This window comes from Ovis aries, chromosome 8 (genome assembly GCF_016772045.2).
Source record: "Ovis aries strain OAR_USU_Benz2616 breed Rambouillet chromosome 8, ARS-UI_Ramb_v3.0, whole genome shotgun sequence".
NCBI lineage: Eukaryota > Metazoa > Chordata > Mammalia > Artiodactyla > Bovidae > Ovis > Ovis aries.
In genome coordinates, this window is record NC_056061.1 from 61,647,146 (window position 1) to 61,666,257 (window position 19,112).

A 19,112-nucleotide genomic window follows, 5' to 3' on the forward strand; every position below is an offset into this window, starting at 1 on the left:
CATATACTTTGTGATGTATGTGTATATGTATGTTGTTGTTCAGTTGTTACGTCGTGTCCAACTCTTTGTGACTCCGTGACGGTACATAGCATCCAGGCCTCCCTATCCCTCATATCTCCCGGAGTTTGCTCAAGTTCATGTTCACTGAATCAGTGATGCTATCCAACCGTCTCTTCTGCTGTCCTCTTCTCCTTTTGCTTTCAATCTTTCCCAGCATCAGGATCTTTTCCAGTGAGTCAATTCTTCACATCAGGTGGCCAGAGTATTGGAGCTTCAGCACCAGTCCCTCCAATGAGTATTCAGGATGGATTTCCTGTAAGATTGACTGGTTTGATCTTCTTGCTGTCCAAGGGACTCTCAAGAGAGTACATATACGTGTATATATAAACTATACCTGTTTAATCTCACTGTGGGGGTAGGACAGATAGGATTTGAAGGACCCCAATCTGGTGGGAGTTTTCATTCCAATTCCAAAGAAAGGCAATGCCAAAGAATGCTCAAACTACAACACAATTGCACTCATCTCACATGCTAGTAAAGTAATGCTCAAAATTCTCCAAGCCAGGCTTCAGCAATATGTGAACTGTGAACTCCCTGAAGTTCAAGCTGGTTTTAGAAAAGGCAGAGGAACCAGAGATCAAATTGCCAACATCTGCTGGATCATGGAAAAAGCAAGAGTTCCAGAAAAACATCTATTTCTGCTTTATTGACTATGCCAAAGCCTTTGACTGTGTGGATCACAATACACTGTGGAAAATTCTGAAAGGGATGGGAATACCAGACCACCTAAACTGCCTCTTGAGAAATCTGTATGCAGGTCAGGAAGCACCAGTTAGAACTGGACATGGAACAACAGACTGGTTCCAAATAGGAAAAGGAGTACATCAAGGCTGTATATTATCACCCTGCTTATTTAACTTATATACAGAGTACATCATGAGAAACGCTGGACTGGAAGAAACACAAGCTGGAATCAAGATTGCTGGGAGAAATATCAATAACCTGAGATATGCAGATGACACCACCCTTATGGCAGAAAGTGAAGAGGAACTAAAAAGCCTCTTGATGAAAGTGAAAGAGAAAAGTGAAAAAGTTGGCTTAAAGCTCAACGTTCAGAAAATGAAGATCATGGTATCTGGTCCTATCACTTCTCAGAAAATAGATGGGGAAACAGTGTCAGACTTTATTTTTTTGGGCTCCAAAATCACTGCAAATGGTGATTGCAGCCATCAAATTAAAAGACTCTTACTCCTTGGAAGAAAAGTTATGACCAACCTAGACAGTATATTCAAAAGCAGAGACATTACTTTGCTGTCTAAGGTCCGTCTAGTCTAGTCAAGGCTATGGTTTTTCCTGTTGTCATGTATGGATATGAGAGTTGGACTGTGAAGGCAGCTGAGTGCCGAAGAATTGATGCTTTTGAATTGTGCTGTTGGAGAAGACTCTTGAGAGTCCCTTGGACTGCAAGGAGATCCAACCAGTCCATTCTGAAGGAGATCAGCCCTGGGATTTCTTTGGAAGGAATGATGCTAAAGCTGAAACTCCAGTATTTTGGCCACCTCATGCGAAGAGTTGACTCATTGGAAAAGACTCTGATGCTGGGAGGGATTGGGGGCAGGAGGAGAAGGGGACGACAGAGGATGAGATGGCTGGATGGCATCAAGGACTCGATGAACGTGAGTCTGAGTGAACTCTGGGAGATGGTGATGTACAGGGAGGCCGGGCGTGCTGCGATTCATGGGGTTGCAAAGAGTCGGGACACGACTGAACAACTGAACTGAATCTGGTGGCTTTAAACATTGCTATCTAAATCTGTATCACTGTTAATCAGCACAAAGGATGTTAGTAACTTTTCATTAGTGAATGGATCTTGAAAGATCAGTGGTTGTCTAGAAAGGCTGAGAGGGAATATGCATGAGGTAAAAGAATATGGCAGATCCTGCAAGCTCAGGACTTTTAATTACTACTGTAGGTGTAGAGTTCTGGGGGTTCACCTTCCCCCAAACCACCCACTTAGGACTATGCTTCCTGATCCAATCAGCTTACCTAATCCTGCCTGTAGAATATCACTGTGGTCCTACCTGCTGTGAGGCAAATCATAATCCCACAGACACCTTGAATGGTTTTGAGAAGGAACTTCAAGCTTCCCAAAGACCGTTCATGTGAATTAATGTTTGTTCATATGATTATTATAATATACCACCAGGTAGTGAAGTTATGCAAGAGGAAACATATAGCCTTTCCTTCCAGTAAAGGTTTGTGGCTATCTACCAAATGAACATGTGACTGGTGTCTAAACTGGCCTAAAACAGACCACAATGGTGTGGAAAAGGAAACAAAAGGCCCATGCACCTTCATGCCATGGAGAGGGTCATATTTGATACCTGAGACCTTCCCTTAGTATAGTCCCTACTGCTGCTGCTGCTGAGTCGCTTCAGTCATATCCGACTGAAGGCTCCACCCATCTCCACCAGGCTCCCCTGGCCCTGAGATTCTCCAGGCAAGAACACTGCAGTGGGTTGCCATTTCTGAGCACCTCTTTAAGATCAGTAGGGTAGATATGTACTGATTTAAAGGGGCTGGAGAGAGAGCAATCCAGCTGTTGTAAAGGTCATCATCCTCTGGTAATGTAGCTAACAAAATAAGAGTTAACAATTTTCTGTCACTTCTGACTTCCCTGCTGGCTCAGATGGTAAAGCGTCTGTCTACAATGCGGGAGACCCGGGTTCAATCCCTGGGTTGGGAAGATCCCCTGGAGAAGGAAATGGCAATCCACTCCAGGACTATTGCCTGGAAAATCCCATGGACAGAGGAGCCTGGTAGGCTACAGCCCATGGGGTCGCAAAGAGTCAGACACAACTGAGTGACTTCACTTTCACTTTCTAATTAAAACTTGATTACTTAGAGGCTTTCAGTTTGCTAATGATTTTGCTCGTTAAATATAAATACAAAAAGGAAAACCTAGCAAAAACTGAATTCCTGCTCTAAATTTTAAAGAAAACTATTCTGTATGCCTGTTCAGATGAAGATGGTTGAGGTTAAGTGAAGAACAACTGGAAAATTCAAGAATCAACCTAAGTGCAGGTATAACATATGAGAAACCTAAAAGTAAAACTATGTCAAACACATTTTATTTGGTGTTTTCATGCTAGGTCAATCTAAACAACAACAACAAAGACCCGATTTGAACAGATTTTCTTTTAATATGACTATGTGTACATGGACAACTGAGAACAGGGAAAACCCCCAAATTAATGTTTTAACAAATTACAGCTGTTACTAAAGATGGTATGTCAGGATTTTAAGGAAACAGTCCAATAAATGAACAGCCCCTCATTCAATCTAATTAACCAACCCCTTCCTTTAGTAAAAAAAACACTCTAGTGGCAGAAGTTTATCATTTTTAAAAAATACTCCATAATAAAACGTGTTTCCTCAATGTTCTCTCTCCTTCAGTATTTAGTTACTAACAGTCTCTCAAATGGTAACATAAAGTTGAATTTATATCATCAAATGAAAGTGCAAGTTTGTACAGCCAAGCTCAGCAGCGGAAGTGAAGGGTGAAAGCTGATGGATGTCACATAGAACAAGGACCTTCATGAAGGTGTCCTGCAGTGTCCTGGGTGCTAAACACAGTCAACATTCCATCATTTTTTTCATTGCTCTTAAACGAGCAAAACCAAATTTTTTTTTTTAAATTTAAAGAAATAGTAAATCTTTATTCCCTCGCATATAATTTGAGATCCGGTAAGGCAAAGATAAGTCCCATCATCACTGGGGACAGCAGCAATAAACAGACTTCAGAAATAGCCCTGAATTATCAGCAACATTCTCTCACAGTAATATAAGGAATGCATCTCATAAATCAAATCTGCAATGTTATCACATTGTTCTAATTTATTTGATTAGTTTCTCTGAAAAACTTTATAAATACATTATTTAAGAGGACAGTAAATTATTTTCTTGCTCTAGAAAAAATATTTTTTTCACATTTTAAAACTTGAGTACGCTTTAGCAAAAAGATGCAAGAATGGGACAGCGGGGTTTGCAGAATGTCCATGTACAAGTTGCATTTACAGGAACCTGGTAATCTGCCTCTAAAATAGAGCTCTCTGCAATAATATTTTAACAAACAGGCTTAATTTAAACACCTCTCCTATTGACTCTACCTGTGGAACCAAGAGGTACTTATATTTTCAAGTATTACATTGCAAAAGGTAAAAATTTGTGTCAATTTTACATGTTAGCATTTAAAGACCAAAATATCTATGTGAAAAATCATGCCTACTCAGCCTATTTTTGATAGCCAAATGGTCTCATCTTTTAAAGAAAGCAGAAAAATATTGATTTCCTAAGAAGGAGCACACTGGAAAAAGCCATTTTAAAGTACTGAAGAACAAGGAGCATTTTTTTTTCTCTATTGGCGAAAATTATTAGAAAAGCTTTCCAGTCTGTTGTCTTTAGCTAGTTTTAATAAAATCTTTTCAAAATGATGGTCAAGAAATCTTTAGAAAACTGGAGGAAGGGAAGATGCTCCTTTGCAGCATGGAAGGAATTCCAGTAACTGTAGAAATTCTTTTTAAATTTCTGCTTTGGTTCTTCAGAAGAAATGCTCATATAACTTCTATATTAGGAGACAAGAAAGAACAGATTAATATGACATTTACCTAAAGTCTTAGAAAAATACTACAGTAATATCTTATCATTATGTTCCTAAAACTTTACTATGCTTTTTATACACTGTCTTTCATATGAACAGGCAATTTGATCAGGATCGCTGGTCTTCTATCTAATTGAATGCTACCACTAATAGGAAAACACATGTCCTTTCTTTAACTTAGGCTATATATCATTTACTTTTTCAAACTGTGTTAAGTCAATTGTACTTTGAGATTAGAAACTTTACATTCATTGGTCTGGAATCCTCAGTACCTGATGCTTCAGGCTCCAGTCATATGTTGAAGCTGAAATAAATGATGGTTGATAAGCAGCCATGAACAAAAACAACCCCTAACACCACCTACTAATGCAGACACTGGACTATGTTCCTAGAAAACAGTGGGAATGAAATGACAGGTAAATCATTACATCACCTTTAAATCAAAAGGTGATTTAAAACCTGGCAAATGAAACAAAGTCATCTGAACATTCCTTCCATCTCTGTGAATCTGTGACATGACAAAGTAGGAAGCTGTACCAGGAGTGTTTCCATCAACACACAGGTAATCAGATTGTTCTCAAAGGCTTAATTTAACAGAATGTCAGGTGTTAATAGCTTTCATTTACAGTGGACCTTCTTCCTTTCACAATCTTAAAAAAGTAGATCACTAAAGCAAAGTTACAGGCCCAAGGTCAGTATCTTAGAGGAGGACAAAAAGACTAGCTTCATGTGTATAAAGGTTCAAAATTGGCTTTTTCAACCAGTTTTAAACTGGAAAATATTGGTGAGATCTAATATATTTATATCTAAAAATATCTGTTGCAATCTAATACAAAACAATTTGACCACAAGTAATGCTTTACTAACTCAGCTAAACATCCTGAATTTGTCTGGTGCTGTTACGACAGTATAAAGAGATGCTGGTCAATATGTGAAAGTGGGGTGCTGGGAGAGAGAGAAGTTGATAGAATTCCAAGAGGTTTGAAAAGAGATGAAGCTGGATTATCCAATTTGTTCTGGAGCCTGATGAGATTGTGCTGTTAAGTCACTAGGAGCACTGAGTTGGCAATTTTTTATGTTGTTATTTCTCTGGGTCCTGTAAAGCTATTGTTCTTTTTGCACAATGACTTCAGCTTAACTGTAAGTCCCAGAGGGCCTAAGAGAGTCAACAGCTGCAGTCACTCAACTAGGAATGGAAGGCCCCTGGGCTCAGTATACTAGACTGGTCCTGTTACCTAAATCGTTATCTCATTACACGTAAAAAGGACAATAATGTATTATCCCAGGTTGCTGTGCCAAACATGAGAAAAATCATGAGAGAACATGCTGAAAGTGAAAAAAGTAACAGTGTCAGCTGCTCAGTCATGTCCAACTTTTTGCAACCCTGTTGACTGCAGCCCGCCAGGCTCCTCTGTCCATAGGGTTCTCCAGATAAGAAAACAGGAGTGGGTAGCCATTCCCTTCTCCAGGGGATCTTCCTGACTCAGGGATTGAATCTGTGTCTCCTGCATTGCAGCAGGATTCTTTACCAGCTGAGCCACCTGTTGGCAGTCTTCAAATATCTTTAGAACTGAGAAAGATGGAATAGAAACCAAACAAACCTTATCTCCAGTGGACAGAACTTGGTTCACTGGCCACTCAGTTATGGTTAAGTTTTTGTCTTACTATAAAGCATGTTCTGACCAGCAGTGTCTCTGGGCAATGAATGTTGCTCTGTGAGGGGAGGCCCACATATACCCACAGGTGCTATAGACTGAATTTCTACACTGATTGGGAGAATAAGAGGGGCCCTAGAAGTTGCCCAACACAACTCAAAATTCAATTTCTATGACCCATACAGTCTTTTCCATGAGGCGTATCTGGTCCCTTGAAGGACAAAGTGTGCCAAAGTCACACAGGACAAGGTTCACTCCCTCTTCAGTGTTAGTCGCTCAGTCATGTCTGACTGCGATTCCATGGACCATAGCGCACCAGGCTCCTCTGTCCATGGATCCCTCAGGCAAGAATACTGGAGTGGGTTGCCATTCCCTTCTCCTTCCATCTTCGGTGTCACCTATTTCTGACGTTTACTGAAGGGAGTTTGAGGCAAGCTTACCTGCTGTCTGTTGTGTCTGAACACCGTCTACCTGAGGCAGGGGTCCAAGTGTCCCTTCATCGTCAAAGGCCAAAATTGGATTCAAAGGAATATCTGGATTCTCACTGTTGGTGACATCTAGTCTGGATGGTTTAGATCCAATGGGTAAGTTTATAATTTCTTCAAAATTTTCATTCTGAACTGATATTCCATTTTCACTTGGTTGTTTTTCCAAACTGGGAGTACTAGGGAGTTGGAAAAATCAAAATTAAAGGAGTTAGTATTAAAACTGGAAAACATTTTTAGGACAACCCAAAACTTTTATAATAAATCAGAATGACATCATTTTTAATAAAAATTATGTTTCAACATATTTATACTTAAAAAAAATCTTTTTAAAGTTAATAAAATGGAACAATTTATCAATTAGAATAGATCATTATCAATAAAATTCTACATACATTTAACAATTTCTACTGCAGGCATTTTACATCCTTTTGTCTGATAAAAATAGCCCTCATTAGGATCTTTACTTCAAGGATGAGGGGATTATAACTTGGGGGTGAGGGGGATAATTTGTACAAGCTGCATAAGTACTGTGAGACAGTCTGCATTCCAGACTGGCTACATGATTTCTGGTCCTGTTTTTCTCATAATGCTGTTTTGTACACTGCCTGGCTATTCAAATTCTCCCTGGCTATCTCTAGCTTCCTAAAACATGAACATAATTGTATAGGTTAATTGTTCTAGACCAACCTTCTCATCTTTGCCCCTTAACTCTGCCTCTGACCCTACCTTGATTCTTATCAATTCATGTTTAATAGCTTGGATTTTTGAGATACATTCAATTAGCCATGAAATCCTTAAATTTCTACCTGTAATTTCTTTTATGTTTTGTGCTCCCTCCACATACTCCATAACCAAACCAGCATCCCTTTTTAGGTTATATATTATGCTTACAATGTGACAAAACAATGCCTATGCATCAAACGGATGCTAGATTAATTTTACTGTTGATTTTATCTGACTGCAGTAGTAAACATATTTGCAAGCTTCATGATTTGTTCAGTGCTCGTAAGAAAATGACCCTGCTTGACAGGAGTTAGTCTTCAAATGGAAAATGAGGCAAAAATTGTGAACGTTTTAACTTTTAATATACATTGATTATTAACTGAATGTTCAGCTATAGACAGGTCTATGGAAGAGATCAGAAAATCAGGTCTCTGTCAGTAATGCCAGCAACTTGAACTTTAGTAAGTTAGTCTTTTTTCCATCTCCTTCCCAAATGGTGAAAATGAAGCTAATATACATCCACTCTTTCCACGGTCCCCCTCCCACATTTTTTTTTTTTTTTTTTTGCTTCTCTGCTCCTGTGTTGAGGATATAGTTTATTTTCCTCAGTCAGTAAGATATATTGACTTTGTGGAACATATTCTAAAGCATTTCTGATATGGATATTTTGGTACATTTTTTGTTAACTATTGGACTTCCCTGGTGGCTCAGAAGGTAAAGTGTCTGCCCGCAATACGGGGGACCTGGGTTCGATCCACAGGTCGGGAAGACCCCCTGGAGAAGGAAATGGCAACCCACTCCAGTACTCTTGCCTAGAAAATTCCATGGATGGAGGAGCCTGGTGGGCTACAGTCCATGGGGTCGCAAAGAGTCAGACATGACTGAGCGACTTCACTTTCACTTTGTTAACTATTAAACCTCTTCTTTTAGGAGAAAAAGAAAGATGCCTGACCTAACTGCATCACAAGGCCTTGCAGGGTACAGTGAAAATATTATTTGTAAGAGTGCTGTGGAAAAGAACATGAAATTATTATACAGATTCAGACTATGATGGTGTGGTGCTTTCCCACGATTGTACCATGGAACTGAGAGGAAGCTTGGCATCACCGTCTACATGAGTGTGCTTGCATGCACACACACTGAATGCCTGCCATCCTATTCTTTCCCAATATGAGTGAGCTTTCTGTAACCAGGGAGAGTTTCGGTTCTCATCCCACAGAGATTTTTTAAGTACAAGTTTTGGCAAAAGAATATATCTTCAAAGCCCTTGTTCCTTGACGGATGTCAGCTCCATCACCTTTCAGACCTGCGTGTGCTGACAAGCTATAATGGCAACACCAACCCCACGTTTGACTCAACAGCTGACTTCATTTTCCCCTTCCACTACTACCCAACCCCTCCACCCAGTCTTGTTAACAATTAGAGGAATAATCATACCATATGCTTTGGATGACCAATTATTAAATGTTCAGAGGACACAGTGATATGCAAAAACTATTAAACTGAAGTTGAAGTTGCTGAGGTTAGGGTTTATGGATCCTCTTTAAGATACGAGAACCAGCTTTTGAATTCCTCTTCTTTGGCTTACACGCGAGGTTGAAGCTGGATGTAGGACTTTTGAAGATATGTTTTGGGTTCTTATACAATGATTGATCACTTGGTGATTTTACCACTGAAGAGAGTCAGCTAATGTATAAGCTAATTTTATTCCCTGGAGAGAATTACCAGTGGCTTAAAAAACTTATTCCTTGTTATAATAATGGGGCACTCTCTGCAGTACTTTTAAATAGGAGTTGGAAATGAATATTTAAAAATTAAACTAATTTAAAAATAAAATATTACTTCATGTCTCGGATAATTTTGAAAATTTATTCAACATAATCAAAAGCTTATTGTTAAGGTATCTCTTCAGAAAATTGTGTTTTTTTGGAATTCTAAGTGGGCAAAATAGAAAATGTTTACTGTCCCAGAAAGATAATACAAAGATACCCTATGACACCTTAGGATGACTTGTCTTTTCATTGCTGCCAATACTATAAAATGTGTGGTATGTGTTTTTAGATTAAGAATTTATATATATCAACCATTATGCCATATACCTTAAACTTACACAGAGCTATTTATCAATCACATCTCAATATAACTGGGAAGAAAAAAGATCTTAGATCTTAAGATATATTGTTCTATCAATTAAAAGAAAATTAATCTGAGGAGCTTCAATTCTCTTATGGTGTCTAAGGCTGGCATTAGAGACAGAACTTTTTTCATGTTTGAGACAGCACTGTTAAAATCCTGTCAATATAAATGCAAGGGAAGAGTAAGGCAATCTTCCCTCAACCCACACTTCTTAACTACTGTCAGCAAACATTTGTTTCCTTGTAGGAAGTCCTACTACTGGTATAAGAAATACTGGCATCTAAATTGCTTTTACTAAGGAACAAACCTGTGACTCATTATAATATTATATACAGTAAAAATACAGCTGTTATATATCATCAAAGTGTGTGAAGATGGTCCAGGATCATGCCAAAGGTATATAAAGGAAAGTAACAAATTATTCCCTGTAATTTGATTAAACAGCCACACAAAAACCTCACCATCATATTTAGCAGTTCAAGAAAAGACATTTTCCTTTACTACCTCTAACCAAAATAATGAATCTAAATATAATAAATCTTCACGTTAAAACTCTGAAATTCTGTCTGGCCCCATCAGAAAATTCTGGTGGGATTTGGTGGAGCTAACAGTGGTTGGGGAAGGGATGGTTAGACAAAAACTGTCCTGCTTTGCTCTAATGTGCTAAGAAAAGCCCCAGCTGTCTAACTCACCTGTCCACCGTCACTTTTGATTGGTGAGAGGTAACCACATGGGTGCTGGCCTCTGGTTCCTCCGATCCTGGAGAGTTTGTCATATTTGGAAGTGTAGATACTGCTGGACATAGCAAAGATAATGGGATAAAGGGTTACTACTACTCTACTATCAAACCCAAAGCCCAGCAGCCAGAATGCTTGGATTTATGTCCTGGCTCTGCCACTTTCCAGCTCTGTGACCTTGGGCAAGCCATAAATGCTCTGTGCTTTGGTTTCCTCATGGATAATAGTACCTACCTCATAGGCTACCGTGAGAAGTAAATAGAACACTTGTACTTAGAACACTGCATGGCACATTGTAAGGGTGGAAACCAGGGCGGCTATCATTTTTGCCTGCACCCAATTGATTTTGGGCAAAATACGTAATACTGAAATCACAGCAATTGATGAAGACAGTAGTATGTTGACTTGGCCAAGCTGATGCTGAACAAATGATTACTGAAGGATTTGGAGCAAATAATCATGAAATACCCTAAGTGGTGAAAAGTGGTTTTACCCTATTTGGTAAAACTCAGTTTAGTTCTAGTCACACTTAAGAATGGCATGGCTTTCACACGTGGAAGGCCAGTGAACTGTACCTAACTATGCTACCTAGTCATGCAACGCTCCCTGCTGGAGTCTAGCGTAAGCCAACAGTATTGGTAAGTGACTTTAAAATCTGGGCCAGGTTTACATGAAGTCTTATAAAACTTAACGTCGATCATAGTTTCAGGGACCTTTGTGGCAGTTTATGGTTTCAGCTTGATGTCAGAGAATAAGTGAAATGATTCCAAAGAAGTGTTATTTCACAGCTTAGTACAAATTGAATAAAATGGCCAGATGAACAAAGAACTTAGTAACTGAAGCAAAGAAGAGATAACTTAAAAGCTGTCCACATTTACAAAATTGGTAACAGCTTCTGAGAAGACTTCTGATAGGTCTGCAAATTCACCTGCCGCCCTAACCTAGAATTCTCTTTGGAGCACTGGTAATACCATTTAGCCCTCAACCACATGAGAGACTGGGAGAAGAGGAAAATGTGTCAGATAATCCTCAGGCCTCTTTCTAGCAGTATTCAATCACACTGATTATTAGTGACGATAAACACAAGTATGATGACTGACAAGTTTCACCTTCCCTCTCACCATTGTTCGTTCCAGAAGAATATCAAAAGAATTGACAGGGAAATAGCAGAAAGAAGAAAGATTGGGGGAAAAAAAACTAGGAGCTATTTATTTGGCTCTGCACAATCTACAGCATCAGCTCCTCAAATAATCCTGAGTTGGTACAATTTACACCCTAAAATGCGCATTCTGATCACTCACTGGGTGCCACACCTGCTTCAAGCCTGCATCTATTACAACATTCCTAGAGACAACCTGTTAAAAATACAGTGGGGTTAACAGGCAACCATTAAGGCTGTTTTCCAAACAAATATAATTAGGGCATCTTTAAAAGAGCATGGGGAAAAAAAAAAGATGGGGACTTCCCTGGTGGTTCAGTGACTGGGAGACTCCATGCTCCCAAGGCAGGGGGCCTGGGTTCAATTTCTGGTCAAGGAACAAGATCTCACATGATGCAACTGGGAATTCAAACACTGCAACTAAAGATCCTGTATGCCAAATACAACTAAGATCTGGTGCAGCCAAACAAATATTTAAAAAGAGCATGAAAACACCATTAAGAAGGGGTCATGACCTAAAGGACCTAGGAAAGCCTCTACTGAAGTAAAACCAAATCCCTAAAAACCCCAAAGTTCACATTTGAAAGTCCCTAGAGTTTATAGACCTGCTTCTTGAGAAACCTATATGCAGGTGAGGAAGCAACAGTTAGAACTGGACATGGAACAACAGACTGGTTCCAAATAGGAAAAGCAGTACATCAAGGCTGTATATTGTCACCCTGCTTATTTAACTTCTATGCAGAGTACATATGGCAACCCACTCCAGTACTCTTGCCTGGAAAATCCCATGGATGAAGAAGCCTGGTAGGCTGCAGTCCATGGGGTCGCTAAGAGGCACGACTGAGCGACTTCACTTTCACGCGTTGGAGAAGGAAATGGCAACCCACTCCAGTGTTCTTGCCTGGAGAATCCCAGGGACGGCGGAGCCTGATGGGCTGCCGTCTATGGGGTCGCACAGAGTCGGACACGACTGAAGCGACTTAGCAGCAGCAGCAGAGTACATCATGAGAAACGCTGGGCTGGAAGAAGCACAAGCTGGAATCAAGATTGCTGGGAGAAATATCAATAACCTCAGATATGCAGATGACACCACCCTTATGGCAGAAAGTGAAGAGGAACAAAAAAGTCTCTTGATGAAAGTGAAAGACAAGAGTGAAAAAGCTGGCTTAAAGCTCAACATTCAGAAAACTAAGATCATGGCATCTGGTCCCATCACTTCATGGGACATAGATGGGGAAACAGTGGAAACAGTGTCAGACTTTATTTTTTTGGGCTCCAAAATCACTGCAGATGGTGACGGTAGCCATGAAATTGAAAGACGCTTACTCCTTGGAAGGAAAGTTATGACCAACCTAGTTAGCATATTGAAAAGCAGAGACATTACTTTGCCAACAAGGTCCCTCTAGTCAAGGCGATGGCTTTTCCAGTGGTCATGTATGGATGTGAGTTGGACTGTGAAGAAAGCTGAGTGCCGAAGAATGGATGCTTTTGAACTGTGGTGTTGGAGAAGACTCCTGAGAGTCCCTTGGACTGCAAGGAGATCCAACCAGTCCATTCTGAAGGAGATCAGCCCTGGGTGTTCCTTGGAAGGAATGATGCTGAAGCTGAAACTCCAGTACTTTGGCCACCTCATGTGAAGAGCTGACTCATTGGAAAAGACTCTGATGCTGGGAGGGATTGGGGGCAGGAGGAAAAGGGGACGACAGAGGATGAGATGGCTGGATGGTATCACTGATTCGATGGACGTGAGTATGAGTGAACTCCGGGAGTTGGTGATGGACAGGGAGGCCTGGCATGCTGTGATTCATGGGGTCACAAAGAGTCGGACATGACTGAGTGACTGAACTGAACTGAGAGTTTACAGAGAAATGTCCTTTCCTGTAAATCATTTCATTTGTCTTTAAAAAAAAAAAAAAGGCAAGCAAAAGAAACTGAGGTATCTCTGGTCCTGTCTCTTCATATTGACACTGCAGATGACGAAAGGAGAAAACAATAATGTACTATTGACCAACCACCCTTCTGTAAAATCATGAAGTTTTATTTTCATTTACATCAAATTTGATTTAAAATCACCAAGAAATTAATCATCTCTGGCCAAAGCCTATGGCATATGAACAATTTTCTAATGAAATTTCAACAATTTTCAAATTTTAATTGTCTTCTGAAGTCAGAACTTACATAACATTTAAATCCTTTTCTGAGAACTGCTGTAAGTACAGAAAGTTTAATGTCCTTAATAGCAAATATAAATACAGGTTCCTTTAGCAGATGGTGACAGTGTTAGTCCTGTAGTCGTGTCTGACTCTTTGTGACCCCATGGGCTGTCCATGGAATTCTCCAGGTAAGAATACTGGAGTGGGTTGCCATTTCCTTCTCCTGGGGATCTTTCTGACCCAGGGAATAAACCTGAGTCTCCAAATGATATTTAATTATATATTCAAAGAAAATTAATTTTACTGTGTGTATATACTGGAGAAGGAAATGGCAACCCACTCCAGTATTTTTGCCTGGAAAATCCTATGACAGAGGAGCCTGGTGGGTTATAGGCCATGGATGGGGTCACAAGAGTTGCACATGACTTAGCGACTAAACCATCCACCACTATGAAAGTGAAGTGAAAGTGAAGTCGCTCAGTCGTGTCCGACTCTTTGCGACCCCGTGGACTGTAGCCCACCAGGTTCCTCCGTCCATGGGATTCCCCAGGCAAGAATGCTGGAGTGGGTTGCCATTTCCTTCTCCAGGGGAATCTTCCCGACCCAGGGATCGAACCCAGGTCTCCCGCATTGCAGGCAGACGCTTTAACCTCTGAGCCACCAGGGAAGCCCTATATAAAGGCATATATATCAGATATGGACACACAAATATATACATAATAGAACAAGTATATGATATAAAATGACTTAAGATATCAACTCCATTAGAGTATAACCAAATGTGAAAAAAATCTGCTAGAAAATGCTACAGATTTTTAGATAAATAGATTTGTAGATTAGATGAGATACACCTAAGCTTCTGTGAATGAATTAGTTTTGTTTATTTTAAAATCAGTGCTTATCTTGACCTCTAGAGTCAATTCAAAAATTCTGCATTTGAATTGAGTTCACTGAAATACATACCTGTTCCTCCAGTGGGAGTTCCCTTGGTTATATCTCCATTTCTCTGATCAACAGTTTTCTAGCCAAGAAAAAAGCATTTTTAATGTTAAAATTACAGGTTTAAAAAAAAACAACATTAAGAATAGTTTTAAAAATGGCCATCTCAATACCTTATCTGAAGCTTCTGTTCTTCTGGTTCTTTTCATAATCTCCTCAAGTCGCTACAAGAAAGGAAGAATTGAGCAAACAGATCCGATAAAGGAAGAAAGCTGGCCTGGTGCATTTCGCTAAGCAAATAGCAGGGCACCTAAACATGTCTATTTTAGGAAAATATTCTCTTTGTCTTAATTGGAGTTATTAAAAAAAGTTAACGGTAAAGAACCTGCCTGCCAATGCAGGAGAGGTAAGAGACACAGGCTCAATCCCTGAGTTGGGAAGATCCCCTAGAGGAGGAAATGGCAAACCACTCCAGTATTCTTGCCTCCAGAATCCTATGGGCAGAGGAGCCTGGAGGGCTACAGTTCATAGGGTCCGCAAAGAGTCAGGCACAGCACACACACAAAAACGTTGGAATTGGCTTAGGCCACATGAATTGGAAGTAACTTTCTGATGAGGACTGAAACACCAAGACCGATGTCTTTGGAGGAGAATATTAATACTGAGCTATTTTAGAGAACCTAAAATGGGCAAGACACATTTGTTTTCTGAATGTGGTGAGCCAGTCTCTCCATCTTTAGCCTGCTTCATTCTAGGAAGAATCAGAGCAGTGAGTGTCCCAAATACCTTCTTCCTCTCCAGGCGCTCTTGCTCTTCTCTCTGGAAATGTTTTTCCCGCTCCTGCCGGACCCTTTCTGCTTCTTCCCGAACACGAGCTTCTTCTTCCTTCTGAAAATGAGAAGACGGCATCGGCTTCATAGAGACAAGCTGGCTTTGCCCGCTGCCCCGAAATCCCGGGGCACAGGAGACTCAGAGCGCTCCTCACCACACGCTAGACACCTTGCTCTGCTCATCTGAGCTGCCCCCTCGCGCCATCCTGAGCCAGGGCCGCGCAGCCGACCTGCTCCCAGCGCGAGCCGGACCCCGCTACCTGTTTCCGGATGCGCTCCATCTCCTCGCGCTCGCGCTGGGCCCGCTCCTCCTCTTGCCGCCGCAGCTGCTCTTCCCGCTCCCGGGCTAGCTCAGCTTCCAGCTGGCGGGCCTCCTCCTCTCGGCGGCTTCTCTCTTCAGCTACCTTCTGGGCCAATTCTTCTCGCTTTTGTCTGGAAAAAAGACCAACCAAGACAAAGAAACGTGAGGGGAGTTCCTTGGCGAGGCTGGAGCTTGCGGTTATCTCAAGGACGGTTGTTGGGAGGTCTGCCACAGTCTCCACTTGGATACATGTGAAGCCACTCTCTCTCCCCCACCTCATGTTGCCTCGTGGGAAACAGAAGCAAAAAGCAAAATGTTACCACTCGTATTATGAGGGCAGCTTGTTTTTTTTTGTTTTAAGGATCTGCAATATAACTATCTTTAAAGGCTCAGACTTGTTTAATCCAATAATGTTAACTTTTAGTAAAGAATTTAACACTCCCCTCCCAGTTTCTGTAAATAAATAAAGGTTATAACGTTCTGGGGCAGGACGGGGTAAGATGGACCATGTAAACTCCCTTTTGGGACTAAGGGTAGGGCATGTCCAAGATGGCGGCCCAGCATACTTTCCTGAGAGGCAGTTCTGCCTATTTGAAGAACAATTATATTAACATTAGCCTTATTAGCTCCAGAAGGAGGCCAACTAAGCAAAGTACCCCTGGCATACTGTCTCGCAGGCAGTCATGGGGCACTTTATCTCCCAGCAGCTACCCTATGAGAGGAATTCTATCTGGAAAGAAGAAAACATGAGCTTTTATTATACAGCTTTAAAATAATAAGATAATGCGGAAACATGGGGATGAGCAAGATGTTAGATTAAAAAAAACAAACTCAGACTGTACAACTGTACCTCTACGGTGGTTACAATCATGACAATATGTGTGTCTGTATATAGGCATGTATATACACCCACATACTGTTCAGAGACTGGAAAGGATGAATCAAAATGTACACACTTATTGAAATCTGGTAGGATTATGGTTTTTTCTTCTTCAAACTTTTCTCCATCAATTTTGTTGTACTGTCATTATTAAAAAAAAAAATGTGACTTAAAAAGTTGCTTAGTCATCAGAGGAATAGCAGGTGAGAGTAATTCTGTAACAACTTACATAGATTCGCCTTCAACACTACTACCACTTCTTCTGAAGACTTACTCCAAGGTGTCCCGAGGGTGTCACTCCATTACCTTTCGAGTTCTTCCTTCTCCCGTTTCTCTCTCTCCTCCTTCTCTCTCTGTTCTCGGGCCAGCCGCCTCTTCTCAGCAAGCAGCCTTGTGGCCTCTTCTGGGTCGGTGGTGCCCGCAGAGGTCTTCGGAGAAGCACTGGCAGTCAGGGTGGATGACGGGGCTGGTGTCGGGGCTGGGGTGGAGGCTGGGGCCGGAGCTGGGGCCGAGGCTGCCGCTGGAGCAGCTGTACAAACAGGTACAAGGAGAAAGCCAATTGGAAACAAAAGCCAAAGAACAAAACAAAAACTAGCATCCCCCAGACCCCAGGCCTAGAATTCATCATTATAAAAGAAAAGAGAATGTTTATTACGGAGCGTTCTCAGGGTTTCACTGTATTCTATCCGTAACCGGGCAACAGGTAACAAAAAGCTGCATGTGCGAGTGAGACATCCAAAGCTGACACTGTCACTGAGTCTTATTTTGACACAGTTAAATCAGTTAGCAACACATATCGAACGTGTACTGAACATAGAGCCTCACATTAGGTTCTAAAGGAAGTTATAACCCTAACAAAAAAAGACGAGAGCTCCTATTTGCCTTTCATTACATTAAAAACAAAATTCCTTCTCTCTTTTTTTTTTTTTTAGTTTTTTATTTTATTTTATTTTATTTTTATTTTTTAGTTTTTTATTTTTTTAATTTTAAAATCTTTAATTCTTACATGCGTTCCCAAACATGAACCCCCCCTCCCACCTCCCTCCCCATAACATCTCTCTGGGTCATCCCCATGCACCAGCCCCAAGCATGCTGCATCCTGCGTCAGACATAGACTGGCGATTCAATTCTTACATGATAGTATACATGTTAGAATGTCATTCTCCCAAATCATCCCACCCTCTCCCTCTCCCTCTGAGTCCAAAAGTCCGTTATACACATCTGTGTCTCTTTCCCTGTCTTGCATACAGGGTCGTCATTGCCATCTTCCTAAATTCCATATATATGTGTTAGTATACTGTATTGGTGTTTTTCTTTCTGGTTTACTTCACTCTGTATAATCGGCTCCAGTTTCATCCATCTCATCAGAACTGATTCAAATGAATTCTTTTTTTACGGCTGAGTAATAATTCCTTCTCTTAAGTGACTATTTATCATTAGAGGACTAAAGCCTTTCTGTGACCATGGCCAGTGTCCCTACTACGAGCCTAGGTTCAGGCTGGGAAGACAACAGTCGAGAGATCCCTTAGGTCCACCCAGCATTGTCTCCAGGTCTGAGAAGGAATGAACCAGCATCCGTGCTCCTTAGACAGGGCAGGTCTCCACTGCCAGTCCTAATGCGAACATGAAAGATTAGAGCAGTTCTCTGACCTTATCTGGATTCAGGGAAAGTACCTAGAGGGCTTGTGCAGCAGGGAACCCTCCCAACCCCCAACCCCAGGCCCCAAGGTGAGATGCACCTGACCACTCCAGACCCTTTCAAGATTTACATTTCTCCTGCTCCTACAAGTTTTTCCTTTGTCCTCAGGACATTTTTCGGCCTTTCTCTTCTCCCTGTTTACATGTAAACAGATACTGGACTCTCCTGTTCCCCTAACAATATTATCATTTGTCTTGAGTCATCTACTCTTTCTTTGCCCTCACCCTCTATCGTCAAATTAAGTTTTAAAGAGAAAACTTTTGGATGAAGACAGTTTTCAACAAGATGTACTGAATTTCTAGCTCCAGGTGATTTTTAAACTTCTAGACAGCATCTGGTTAGTCTGGTAGAGATGAGATCCACTGGGTCTCCGGAAAAAGTTCTGAAGTCTGTCAGTCACACAGGCTAATAAGCCAGTGGTCCCCAAACTACAGTACACGTAGGATGTGAAGTATAAGTGACGTGTTAGTCGTTCAGTCATGTCTGACTCTTTGCAATCCCATGGACTATAGTCCACAAAGCTCCTCTGTCCATGAGGTTCTTCAGGTAAGAATACTGGAGTGGGTAGTCATTCCCTTCTCCAGGGGATCTTCCCGACCCAGGGATCGAACCCGGGTCTCCCATATTGCAGGCAGATTCTTTACTGTCTGAGCTACCAGGGAAGCCCACACACAGGATAACTGCCACTGTTTTATCTGGCAATCCTGCACAGGAGTCAGACGACCTTAGTATCAGAGTCCATGGATTCACAA

At 41.1% G+C, this 19,112-nt stretch overlaps 1 protein-coding gene across 19 annotated transcripts in view; it reads right to left on the minus strand.

Moving 5' to 3' along the window:
* Nucleotides 1-3,183: 3,183 nt before the first annotated feature.
* The window catches only part of MAP7 (microtubule associated protein 7), a 180,257-nt gene continuing 164,328 nt past the window's right edge, over nt 3,184-19,112 (minus strand). For 8 of the 19 annotated variants that reach the window (XM_060419732.1, XM_060419726.1, XM_060419727.1 and 5 more), the window contains 7 exons: nt 16,968-17,190; nt 15,741-15,912; nt 15,437-15,538; nt 14,824-14,874; nt 14,675-14,732; nt 10,355-10,457; nt 3,184-6,979 (listed from right to left, as the gene is read on the minus strand). In XM_060419732.1, the coding sequence (XP_060275715.1) occupies nt 6,727-6,979; nt 10,355-10,457; nt 14,675-14,732; nt 14,824-14,874; nt 15,437-15,538; nt 15,741-15,912; nt 16,968-17,190 (962 nt within the window). In that variant the 3' untranslated portion in view covers nt 3,184-6,726. The remainder of the gene's footprint in view (nt 6,980-10,354; nt 10,458-14,674; nt 14,733-14,823; nt 14,875-15,436; nt 15,539-15,740; nt 15,913-16,967; nt 17,191-19,112) is intronic. The other 11 variants (XM_060419735.1, XM_060419728.1, XM_060419736.1 and 8 more) reach the window with 3 other exon arrangements.